Raw genomic sequence first — 12,090 nt, 5'->3', positions numbered from 1 at the left:
ACACACACACACACACACACACACACACACACACACACACACACACAGTTAGTAATAACCGTGCAATAAGATACTGTACGTACTGTATTTGATTAGGCTTGATGTTGATAAGCGTAGCGAGATTTGGTAAAGTTGCTCTTAAATCGGTAGTCGGGAGGCCGCAATACCATCGAAGCTGTGCTATGTTTTTATTTAATAGATATACAGCGTAATGGAATTGTAATTTATCCTTGCTTCGAGCAAACAGAGGAAACCTAAAAATAATGTGCTAGGGATAAATATACGCGTGGATTCGTTACTAATAAAGATAATTACAAGTAGCCCTTACTGTCTATCGTTGTCAGGCAAACTTTCTGTGATATGATCTATGACTTTACTGCGCGAGCCATAATGAATGATAGGATATCTGGTCGGTACATTCAAAAAATTTGCAATCATCTGCGTTGTATGTGCAACAAAACCTAATGCTACAGCCACTTGTGTGTCGTTCGATAATTCCAATTCCTCGCTGTCTGGCAAATAAACGTCATTTATTCTAAACTTTCCGATACTATCCTAAAAAATCGAGAAAAATGTTAGCCACTCAACTTTATAGACTCATTTCGCAATGAAATATATATATATATATATATATATATATATATATATATAATTTTTTTCGAGATGTCGAGATACCTGTTTAATGGGATATATTAAACACATTTCTGAGATTAACTGTCGTCGTCTCTGTGCAAGTTGGCTGCTCAACTGCAAATATGTTTCTCTCGTATCTATATGATTTTGCCGCCACTCATTCAATCTTTCTATATCTTTATTCAGCTCTCTATATCTTTCCATTAAATCAGAACCTAGAAAACAAAGAGTTCTCTTTATCTAGAATATATCGTACCCGTGCAACTCATATATATATATATAACATGCGCGCGGCACGTATTTATATTAACCATGATCTTGATTTTCTTCTACAATATTAGTGTGTAATTGATTCAATACACGAATTTCTCCCATTTTTCGCGCTCTTTCTTGTTCTAACAATTTTGTTCTAAATTTAGCCATTTCTAGCTCTTTACGTATTCTCATAATTTCCAACTTCTTTTCCCTGTTAACTCTTCGTGGTTGCAATAGTCTGTTCAAAGTTGTCTGTGGATACTTGCGAGTATGAAAATCATCACCCGAGGCAATGCGTACTCTGAGCGCTTGCACCGATTCTGTTTGTTGCTTTAGTGCCTGCATTTTGCTTCTTAAACTGCTGAGCTTATTCACAGTATAACTATTCTTTATTTCGGATGCATTTATAGTCATATAAAGATAGCGCTTTGAGTCTGGAGCTGTTTCGAAGCAGTACGCAGGAGTAAAGTATCCACCATGAAAATGAAATATCAAAGAGTTTTCCTTTAGGATAGTTTCTAGATTAGGTGGCAGCTTAGGACCGATATACGCCAATCCTGTAAACGATATTCCCCATGTGGAGAGGGTCACGTCAGCTGTATTATCACATGGCACCGAGCGTTTCCAGACCCTTAGGATAATCTCTGTTCAAAAGACGGAATTTTTTGTTATTTCTCTAAATGTCTACTAAAAACTAAATCCATTCAAAACAAGATGTATGAAGAATGCAAATAATAAATCAACAAGTATACGGAATGTATGTATGTAAGCATCTAATATACCAAGAGAAAGTATGTAGCGTCTATTGTACTAACAGACAGTAACGCTCACCACTGGCCGTTGAATAACCTGTGGCATGCAGGGTCGGTACTTCGAGACTTGACCATCTTGGATTAGCATTGTCGATCGCTTCGCTCGTATATAACGGAGACGACATACTTGATCTATGTAACGTATAATAGAACCAACATATCTCTCCATTTACATTAGCCTTTAGATTATGGCCTATTATTTGTACTAAACCTCTGAGTCGTAACTGAAAATTTCAAACAAGATAAATGAAGGGGCTTTAGCGTGCTCGAGCTATATAATAATTTTTCTCCAATATGTATATTAATTTTAACTTGTGGCTCACCTGCTGAGTGGCAAGAGGAAGCCAAGTTTTGTATCGTGGGACGATTCGTGGCTGAAGGGTTAAATCTAAATCCTTAACAAGATTTCGCGATTCGGAAAGCTCCATCGTGTAACTTCATAGTATTGCGATAGTATATCATTCGGTCCAAGAGATATACGAGTCACGTCGGTGTGAGAATGGAGATAGAGGATGACACCGAACCGAACGGCCGGTTTGCGGTTTGACCGAAACAAATAATGAATAATTATAGCCGTACGCACTACGCACACAAAGGCAGGTTATACCGAGCTTTCACGAGTACGGTACATACAACCGAACAAATTTGTATTTAATAATTGTTGAACGCATTAACCACCCACAAAGGCTAGCTTGTCGTTAAGTAGTTTTACGTCACGAATGTCACGATTCAAGTCATTCGCAGTCATTCGATCGCGCGTATGTATGTATGTACGTACATACATACATACAATTGATACAATTCACATTCGCAGCAATCTGTAGTGTGAACGGGCCTGATAATATTTGATAATATTTGACAAATCCTGACTTCTGACAGCTCCTCGCGAATTGCGACAGTCGCGACACCCTGCATCCCCCTGCACGCCCCTGGGCGTCCCGGCAAGCCCCAGCGCCCCCAGCAACTTGCAGCCACCTGCAGCAGCCAGAGAGAAACCAGTGCCAGTGCAGCCACCACGACCACGCCGACCGCCGACGTAACCGGCGTTACTAGACCTGCTGTGCTCGATGTGCCATTCGCACTTCACACGAAATTGAAAGACATATTTCGCAAGATTTATTCGGCTGAAAATGTATCGCGTGAGTATTCGAGCAAGTGATTACATTTTCTGATATTGAAACATTGCGGACATATCCTACAATTTTAACATGCATATATATATATATATTTGCATCATAATGCGGCGCGAAAAAACGACCGTTATATATGTATTATAAGGCAATTAAGGGTCGACAGGATATAATGAAAAAATCGCACTTTAACTGCGATGTTCGCAATCAGCAGCATCGCCTTCAAACTGCTACAGAGCGATTTTTTTGGAAAAATGGTCAAAATAAATTTTTCGAAAATAAATAAGTGCGATTTTCTCATTATTTTGGCCGTAATACGAATTTTACGATTCGTAGTTCACGGCTCTCCACCGTGTCTTCTGAATCTTCTGATGTCGACCCTTATAACCGTATATATGTTATACCTGCATTTAAACGTGCCACAGTGACGCCGCGCTGTGCCGGTCATATCACGTGAAACTTGAACTGACCGCGCGGGAGACGAGACGAAGCACTTCCGCCCTCCGCCATATTGATGACGTTCTCCTTTCGTTTTCCGTTTCTGGCGACTGGCGAGCACGGATCGGCCTCGGAACTCGGAACGAGTGACGTCGCGACTCATCGTTCAATTGGTAAGGGTAAGAGTAACCTTTTATATTAATCTTGCATGCATTATTTAATACAGCACCTTGTCGCGTAGTAACATAGATTCAACGCTCGGGCAATAATAATTTGTAAAAATTATACGTACTCGTATTTCGCGATACTTGTTCGGTCGAAGGCGCGTCGCGCGGGCAGTCATATGAAAGTGACGATCGTATTTTCCAATGTCGCGAATATCGCGGATATATCTGTCAAAAATATTAGCGCGCCTATTCGCTAGAATGAAAAATAACGATCGTAATAATAGGCAAGCATATAATATTTCTTACTCGAACCTCGAAAAAATTCATTAGCGCGAAGTTAAGAGCGAGACGCGTAGTGACGCCGCGCGCCGCGGCGCTTTTGGCGCGAGAAGTTGCCCGCGCGACAAACGAAGTGCTTTCGCCATGTTGATTAATACATTTTCTTCCCCTTCTATTTCCAGAACGCAGCGGACACGGGACGGGACGAATCGGCTCCGGACTCCGGACCGAGTGACATCGCAGCTCGTGTTTAACTGGTAAAAATATCACATTTCAAGCTTGCATTCATTACATTATTTACTGCAGTATCTGATGTCGCGTAGTTAGCATAGTACACATTTTGTGTGCTGTGTGTGCGCTCCGGTATTGATAATAATTCTTGAAAATACGTACTTATATCGCCGAATACTTGTTCGGCCGATGCGACGCCGCGACGCCGCGACGCCGCGATGGTGTGGTGGACGCGCGGGCACATGCAGTTGTTTCATATAATCTATTTATTAATTCTTACCGATGGAAATAATTGTTCATTTGCGCAGTGTGTCGTTTTCAAATCACTGTATAATGTAATAGTGTATTGAACACGTACGTTTAATACATTTTGTAAATAAAATATTTTAACGGCCTTTCCGTAATTTGATTGTATATATCTCATACGATTGTATTCCGCTTATTCGTTTAAAATATTTTAGCTTATATTTTAACATTTTTTAAATATATTTAATAAATTATTTATGACTTAATTATAATTAAGTATACAAATATACATATATAAAATCTATATCAAATATTTCTATAATAAATAACTAAAATTTATAATAGTTCAAATTAGAGAATTAGAATATCAGGATATTTATTTTAGACATTATATTTTTATTTGAATATTTTCGTATGTTACAGATCAATCTTGTATATAACTCCTCTGTTGTGTGATGTAAGAAAAAGGGTTCAGATGGAAAAACCCGAGAGGAGAAGGAGAAGAGGCCTATGAGAGGCGTCAGGCGCTAGCGAAACAACATTGTGGTAATTATTATTTTTTATTTTGTGTAAAAGTAATTTTAGTTTTTGCTTATACTTGAGTTGTTTTATTTTTCATCATGATTTTGAAATAATAATTAGGAAGAAGTAATTTGAAATTTTAAGATTTTATTTTTGTAAAGATCTTTTTTGGGAAATGTGTAATTATTTAAATAAATATCTAATTTTGAATGATGAATGAGAAATTTTTGATGCGCGTAAGAATTATTTAATAACAAATTATTTATTTTTATGCTTCAGAAGATAACGACGCGGAAAGTGTCGCATCGAAGGAGCTGATAACGCGAGAGGACAGCCTGAGAGGAGGAGGAGGCCTGGGAGAGGCATCGGGCACCAGCGGAACAACTTTGGGGTAAATATTATTTTTTTATTTTATGTAAGAGTAATTGTTTTTTGTTTATTCTTGAGCCTTTATTTATTTCATCATAATTTAGAAATAATAGTAGAAGAAAAGAGAGGAGTAATTTTAATATTTTATAAAAATTGATTCTTATAAAGATTATTTTCGGAAAATGTATAATTATTTAAATAAATATCTAATTGAATAACGAATAAAAAGTTCGATGCCATAAGAATTATGTTTTAAAACATTATTAGGTTTTCCGTTTTTTGAATACCGTTTTAATATATGAATTTTATATTTGTTTGTTACAGAATCAACGTAGCTACGTGGCAGATATAATTCCGCTGTTGCGCATCGGGGTCGCGTGAGTGAATAATTAATAATGTTATTTGTTTAATTTTAGAATCGAAAATATCGAATTTTGTAGAATCATATACACACATACCTATGTCCTATATGTATATAGCACATACTTTGCTCATAAAATAGTAACTTTCGCAGGATTGAATCGCATGTCAGATTAGTTTTACTTGATTGTGAACGTTACTTCTAGACCGGATCGTAAGTCAAAATGCAAGAAATAATTAGAACTGACTGTAACCCGTGTAGAGTGTGGGGAGACAGTATAAGATATCGAATCGAAATGTGGTATCATTATGTAATGAATCCAGAATGATAGCAGTACGAGCGAACGGGCGAGCAAATGTTATAGGTAAGCGAGAAACCGAACGAAAGAACATATGGAAATATAGTTTCAAGATATAGTTTCAAGATTATAGCTAATTCATTTATCATTTTGATGTTATCTGCGAATAAGTCCAGCGTTATGCAACACCCTGTAAATCTTTTCTCTCGGTATTTTGTCCGTTTCTCGGTCGATTACCTGTAACATCAAATTCGGAATTCTGAAAAGTTTTTCGACTTAAATTCGATATATTTGAATGCTTAACGTAATTGACTACCTAGCTTAACGTGTAAACAGCGCAATTATGCGTCTTTATTTGCTAAAATATAAATAACGAATTTGTTAATTGTGAGAGGTTTGTTAACGATGCAATCTCACAATCTCTAACTATACTTGAAGTGCATAATATGCAGTGCAATAGCATTAATTAATTTCATCTTTATTCCTTTGTTTAAAGAACTTGAATTCAGATCAGATTAATAATATGTGATAAAAAAATGTTTCTGTTACATTTCATGTTCTGGATAAATTACGAAAATTATGTACCTGCATTTCTTTATCGATGAACCAGGATTCCTTAGCGAGACCAGCAGCGATACTTGGATTTTTATAGAAATTATTTCGTAATTGGTTAGGCAAATTATCTTCCATTGCAGAATTAATTATGACAGCTGGATGGGCGAGCGTCGCTTCGGGAGTTAGAAAAAGAACTGGCGTAGCCGTGCAAGTTGCCACTATGATGAACATGACAATATTCGTGTAGTTAGTTAGAGTCAGCATTTGATGTTCCGATGCTCTCCTGAAAGATTGAAAAAATCTTGTCCAAGGTAGAAAAGATAACACATTTGATTAGGTAAAATTTGATTATTATTCGAGTGTCAAAAGTCTATTGCGAAATTATTGCTAGATTAGATTCAAGTTGCCCGATTGCCCGCCCATGCGATTGCCCGACTGTCACGCACTGACAAATTGTACATAAAATGCCAGGTCCTCACTAGGTGTGAATCACGAACGTGAACCTATATGTTTTCACGCTTTCCACTAAGGGCTTAAGCTGAGCAAGACAGATACACGTTTGTGGCTTACGCCTAGTGAGAACCCAACATTAATTAGGTACCCAACATAATGTTTTATTTATTTTATCAGATTCTATCAGATAGCTAAAACTCGTGCCTCGACAGCGAATCATAAACAGCACTAGACATAATCTGATGGCGGAAATATAATAATAATAATAGTTTCTATTCCTTTTGTGGAAAATATTTTACTCGCTGCATTTTTATACACCTAATTTTTTAGCTTGATCTGACTTTTGTTCTCCGAATTCGCGCGTTCTTCTACGGATTTTTGAAACAGTGACATGTTTTAAGACATTATGTGCTGCAAATGTCAGTTGAATGAAATTTATCAGCTTAATGATTGATTTCATTGTAACGTTCATTGTCACATTTTATAACATGAATTTTTTACGCGCTTTACTTTGCAATACCTTGATCGCGCAAGATTTCGTATTAAACTTACAACTTACCTTTCAAAGACGCTATAAAGATTCGCAATACTTTGCGACCAAGTGGCGTTTACCTCGCGCGTATTTAACTGATTGTGAGCGCAAGATCCGTGAAAACAGGACTTATATACACATACGCGATACACGTTGCCTGACCGGTGTTCTTGGTGTTCGGTACAAGTTAAAATCATATCCGACATCCCTTGGTCATTGACTAGCCCAGAGGCTTCGCTGACTCCTTCTCTCCACGTTTACCTTCAGACAAGGTCGCTAATCCGCCGTTAACTGAGTCAAGGGTGATGATCCTATCAACTGTCACTTTGCTCATAAATATCACAGAGAGATACAATATCTACCGTGGCCTTGTATTTCGTCATTTTTTACGAATGCGATAGATGTGTCAGATATACTGGTACGTGTTACATGGTAACTAATTGTCAAAAATGTTCGGTAAATCCATGTAACTGTGCACAAATATGTGAATATATACAATAGAATGTACCTTGTATACACGCCTGAAAAAACGTTCGATCCCAAATTGCCAACGAAATCAGATCAGTCCGCTTTATCATTCTCGCAATCGAATTCAATCACATAAGCGAGTAGCATTTTCAATACTGGGACTGTTTTCCGGCTTGCGTATTATGCACGTCACGCCTTCGTCGTAATACAATCAGAACCGGATTCAGTTCTGGTTAATTCATGCTAGTTTTCTATCGTAGGCATTATACCGCATCGGATACTAGTCACGATACTGTCACTTATAGTCACTGGCACTCGACTCTCCTCTCTTTTCTTCAAATTCTTTTATAAATAAATAAATACTTAAAAATAAATAAGTAAATGTGAAAATTCTTGCATAAACGATAAGATATTGAAATAATTGATTTATGGAAATTCTTTTAACTCTACAAGCGTTACGTGATATTCTTTATGTATATAATTAGTATTAATATGTAATTTATATTTTATAGTATTAACAATAAGTAGGATTGTGTGCTAATTTTGATTAATAAATATTTGATTAAATGAATTTTTATTAAATTGATGTTAATCTGATACGTAACACAATTATGTAAATATATTTTATTTAAACATACATTTTGATTGACTAAAGAAACATTTAAAAAAATTAATTCTATGCGCATGCGCGCGCGCACACACACACACACTCTCTCTCTCTCTCTCTCTCTCTCTCTCTCTCAAACCCATAAGCAAAATTCTTTCAACGATCGGAGTAAATCTCATGAACGATACGGATGAGGGAATGGAACCACTTGTATTATTGAGGTCAATGTTATGGCCTTATAAATAATCAGCGGCACAGTGGTTACCCTTGTCGGGTAACTACTGAAAGGTTTCAGGAAGTTGCTAACACTATCACGGACTATAATCAGTCTGATTTGATAAACTGTGAAATGTAAAACTTTAAATCGCTTAAAATAGTAATATCGTTGCACTTGATACATTTTTAAACGTTGATATTAATAAAGAATTGAAAGAGACTAGAGAGAGAAGATTGATACATTTCGAAATATACATATATACAAACAATAAAGTAAATTAAAACGTTTATTGTTATTCCTTTATGTACAATATTTGCATATATTGGCTATTAGAAAAACATATGATATCAATCTTTGATCACACGAGATATCGTTACATTAGGTACATAATACATAAAAACAGATTATTAAGGATTATTCTTTTAATTGCATATATCTTGTGTGCATTATACGCGCATTGTATAGTAATAAGATTTGCGACAATCATAGCGCAGATCACAGCTTTCAATTGAATTCTAATTAAACATTTTATCGTTTTAACAATTAAACACTTTTTTGTAAAAAATGATAATATTCAATAATCAATTAACAACGAAAGAGCATCGAGCCGTAACTAGGTGTTAATGTTATTATATTCACATATAATTTAAATAACAAACGTTTCGGTCAACATATTGGACCATCCTCAGTGTCGTACAATAAACGCAATTTGTTAAATCGGAGTAACATTAAAGAAATTACACGTTCAAAAATTAAAAACTAAAAACTAAGCGCAAACGCTTGTTGTTTTCAGAGTACGTCATAGTTAAGGATCGTTTCGTTCGTCGTGCGATCATTAGTCGAGTCAGCATTGTCGAAGATGTGTTCTATTAACACGTATTTGCCATATCATTGTAATAGAACACATCTTCGACAATGCTGACTCGACTAATGATCGCACGACGAACGAAACGATCCTTAACCATGACGTACTCCGAAAACAACGAGCGTTTGCTCTTAGTTTTTAGTTTTTAATTTTTGTAATTTCTTTAATGTTACTCCGATTTAACAAATTGCGTTTATTGTACGACACTGAGGATGGTCCAATATGTTGACCGAAACGTTTGTTATTTAAATTATAGTGAATATATTAACATTAACACCTAGTTACGGCTCGATGCTCTTTCGTTGTTAATTGATTTTTAATTCTGTGAGCCTTTACTTTTAATATTCAATAATTTAGAATATTTAGATATCACCGAATGTAGGCTTATTTTTTTATTTAGCTTACTTATGAAGCAGATAAATGAAGGATTAGTAGAAAATATATTAATAAAATCTATTCAATGAAAACATCTTTTATTACTCTTATTTAGAGAGTTAGAGAGATCTTCGATACTTATTTCAATTTTTGTGTATTATTCTTTCTTTTCCTCCGCGCGAAAAGTATTCATCACAAAATTATTATAATGGACAAATATTGCAAATTAAAGTCTGCCAATATTTTCCATTTCATTATATTGCACTAAAACGTCGGAGAAATGGTTTCCTGATAAACTGGAACTGCTGCGTGAGCCACGGGTGTAAGGGCCTTCCCAACGATTGGTATGGATCCGTGCACTTGCACATGATCCACATGATGAGCGGTCTTAATCAACGTCGGTTCTTGTACGGAGACTCTCTCGATCTTTGTAGCAGGTTCCACGATATCGTATTCTTGAAAAATTTCAATTGGTTTGCTAACAACGATACGACGAGTGGAAACGCGTTCTCCGGTTGGTTCCGCGTGTTTCGCAGTTAGCATCGCGGAAAGAACACGCGCTCGGACGTGACCGACATCTTCAATCAATGTCCCAGTTGTATTGTCGTGACTAAAACCCAACTGGAAATTGTGTTTTTCTCATTAACACTTACATGTAAAAGTTTGATTTTCTGAAAAAAATCGAGTTAGGAGAATACTGTGTATTAATTGCTGTTACATTACGGAATAGCTGTGCATATTATATAAGTATTTTATACATTATACTTATACACATATATGATATCAGCAAAGTCAGAAAGTTAAAATATAGGCACATGTATGAGGGAATTAATATAATATTCACAGCTATTTAAGAAAATTAAGTAAAATGAAAAACAGGCCAATTTGTATGTCACTCTCTCTATAGGTACGGAAAATTTTGCAAAGAAATTGATATCGATAAATAATTTGATATCGATATAAATAATTTGATATCGAGGAGAAATTGATCGATCAACAATTAACTATTAAAATCTTGCGAACGTTTCTGTTGGATTTAAGAAATAATCTTCTTTCTAAGAAATAATCTTGCATTAAATATTTTTGAAAACAATTTGGCGTTTATTAATATAAATAGCATTGTGAAAAAGAATAAAATTTAACATAACGGTAAGAGAATCGTCCCACGTACCTCGGCGACACCGCCACGAGCAGTCAGGAGTTTAATTAGTCTGTTTTGATTGATTTTACTATTTTCGGCATTAATTTGTTGACTAGATATCACAATCGGAGAAGGATCGTGACCGGCAAATTGCGCGATAGGTGTACCATCCGATTCAGCGATTACACGGTGCTTAGAAGTGCGAGGCTGTAAAAGAAAAGATGTCGCAAGGATGTATTTTAATTATAATAGGTATATTTTGTGTTGCGATATAATTATCAATTTAGCTCTTTTACAGAAAGCCTAGCGTTTTCATAAAAGACCCCGCTTCTGTAGAAAAACTTTGTTGAAATTACTATGAGATTATAGAAGAAAAGATTTCAGTTGTGGCCCTGTGCCATACATCATGTACAGCCTCGTGCCTGTACAGCTTTTACTGCAGAGAGTAGGTACTTAACAAATGTACGATAAATTTGGAACGCGACGTACGCATTTTAGATTAGAATATTACAATATTTTCACAAAGGATTACATTTTTGTTATACATTTTCTCGTGTAAGAAATCTTTACACTGAGAAAAAAATGTTCTGGATTTTAGTAAATATTAGTTTGCATACAACTGTGACTTTATTTATTAAAATAAAGAAAAAATTTTTTTTATTAGTATATTTTTTTTCTAGTGAATATACTTATACTAATAAAATGGAAATTTTATTTTATTTTAGTAAATATAGTCACAGTTGTATGCAAACTAATATTTACTAAAATCCAGAACATTTTTTTCTCATTGTCAGTGTATATTATACTATGCACTATGCAGTATGCGATAACACGTTAAACAGAAAATTAATTTCTTTGATTTTCTTACATCTCACAAAAAATTAGAGATATCCGAGATAAAGATTATATATGTATTGATATATAATATGTATAAGATTGCTTACCTGCTTACCTGAGGAAGGCGCGCTTGATTGATAGTGCCACGAAAATCAGGGTTTTCAACTACAATAGATTCGTTCTCCAAGTCGTTAGAACCGGAAATAATCGACGCAGGTGTCGATGAAGGGAGTAACAGAGGTGACGGCAGAGGTGACGGCTTCCACACCCGGTGGAAGTTAGGCGTTTATTTAGGACGT

At 35.6% G+C, this 12,090-nt stretch overlaps 4 protein-coding genes across 6 annotated transcripts in view; 1 reads left to right on the top strand and 3 right to left on the bottom strand.

Moving 5' to 3' along the window:
• Nucleotides 1-2,629, bottom strand: part of LOC112463254 (UV radiation resistance associated protein) — a 5,573-nt gene extending 2,944 nt beyond the window's left edge. The window contains exons 1-6 of the mRNA XM_025029528.1: nt 2,024-2,629; nt 1,720-1,924; nt 945-1,532; nt 676-848; nt 329-555; nt 84-254 (exon numbers count right to left, since the gene is read on the bottom strand). Coding sequence (XP_024885296.1) covers nt 84-254; nt 329-555; nt 676-848; nt 945-1,532; nt 1,720-1,924; nt 2,024-2,128 — 1,469 coding nt within the window. The 5' untranslated portion in view covers nt 2,129-2,629. The remainder of the gene's footprint in view (nt 1-83; nt 255-328; nt 556-675; nt 849-944; nt 1,533-1,719; nt 1,925-2,023) is intronic.
• A 72-nt stretch (nt 2,630-2,701) lies between these two features.
• The window catches only part of LOC112463255 (late embryogenesis abundant protein, group 3-like), a 65,519-nt gene continuing 56,130 nt past the window's right edge, over nt 2,702-12,090 (top strand). The window contains exons 1-6 of one of the 2 annotated variants that reach the window (XM_025029529.1): nt 2,702-2,839; nt 3,256-3,441; nt 3,897-3,971; nt 4,615-4,737; nt 4,993-5,104; nt 5,407-5,459. The gene's annotated coding sequence lies outside the window, so the exon portion shown is untranslated. Of the gene's footprint in view, nt 2,840-3,255; nt 3,448-3,896; nt 3,972-4,614; nt 4,738-4,992; nt 5,105-5,406; nt 5,460-12,090 lie in introns of both variants that reach the window. The other variant, XM_025029530.1, reaches the window with a different exon arrangement.
• Nucleotides 5,329-8,157, bottom strand: LOC112463256. Of its 2 annotated transcripts, none has more exons than XM_025029533.1 (4): nt 7,790-8,157; nt 7,309-7,599; nt 6,327-6,579; nt 5,329-5,978 (listed from the first exon to the last, which is right to left on the bottom strand). In XM_025029533.1, the coding sequence occupies exons 2-4, from the start codon at nt 7,485-7,487 to the stop codon at nt 5,898-5,900; spliced, it is 513 nt and encodes a 170-aa protein (XP_024885301.1). In that variant the 5' UTR covers nt 7,488-7,599; nt 7,790-8,157; the 3' UTR covers nt 5,329-5,897. The 2 variants fall into 2 exon arrangements, with proteins under 2 accessions (XP_024885301.1, XP_024885302.1); XM_025029534.1 differs by having other exon boundaries at nt 7,309-7,592.
• The window catches only part of LOC112463381, a 21,536-nt gene continuing 19,523 nt past the window's right edge, over nt 10,078-12,090 (bottom strand). Inside the window, exons 3-4 of the mRNA XM_025029790.1 lie at nt 10,985-11,161; nt 10,078-10,434 (exon numbers count right to left, since the gene is read on the bottom strand). Coding sequence (XP_024885558.1) covers nt 10,078-10,434; nt 10,985-11,161 — 534 coding nt within the window. The remainder of the gene's footprint in view (nt 10,435-10,984; nt 11,162-12,090) is intronic.

This window comes from Temnothorax curvispinosus, unplaced genomic scaffold, assembly GCF_003070985.1.
Source record: "Temnothorax curvispinosus isolate PA1 unplaced genomic scaffold, ASM307098v1 QBEX01013138.1, whole genome shotgun sequence".
Classification (NCBI taxonomy): Eukaryota; Metazoa; Arthropoda; class Insecta; order Hymenoptera; family Formicidae; genus Temnothorax; species Temnothorax curvispinosus.
This window is presented reverse-complemented; position numbering and strand designations above follow the sequence as displayed.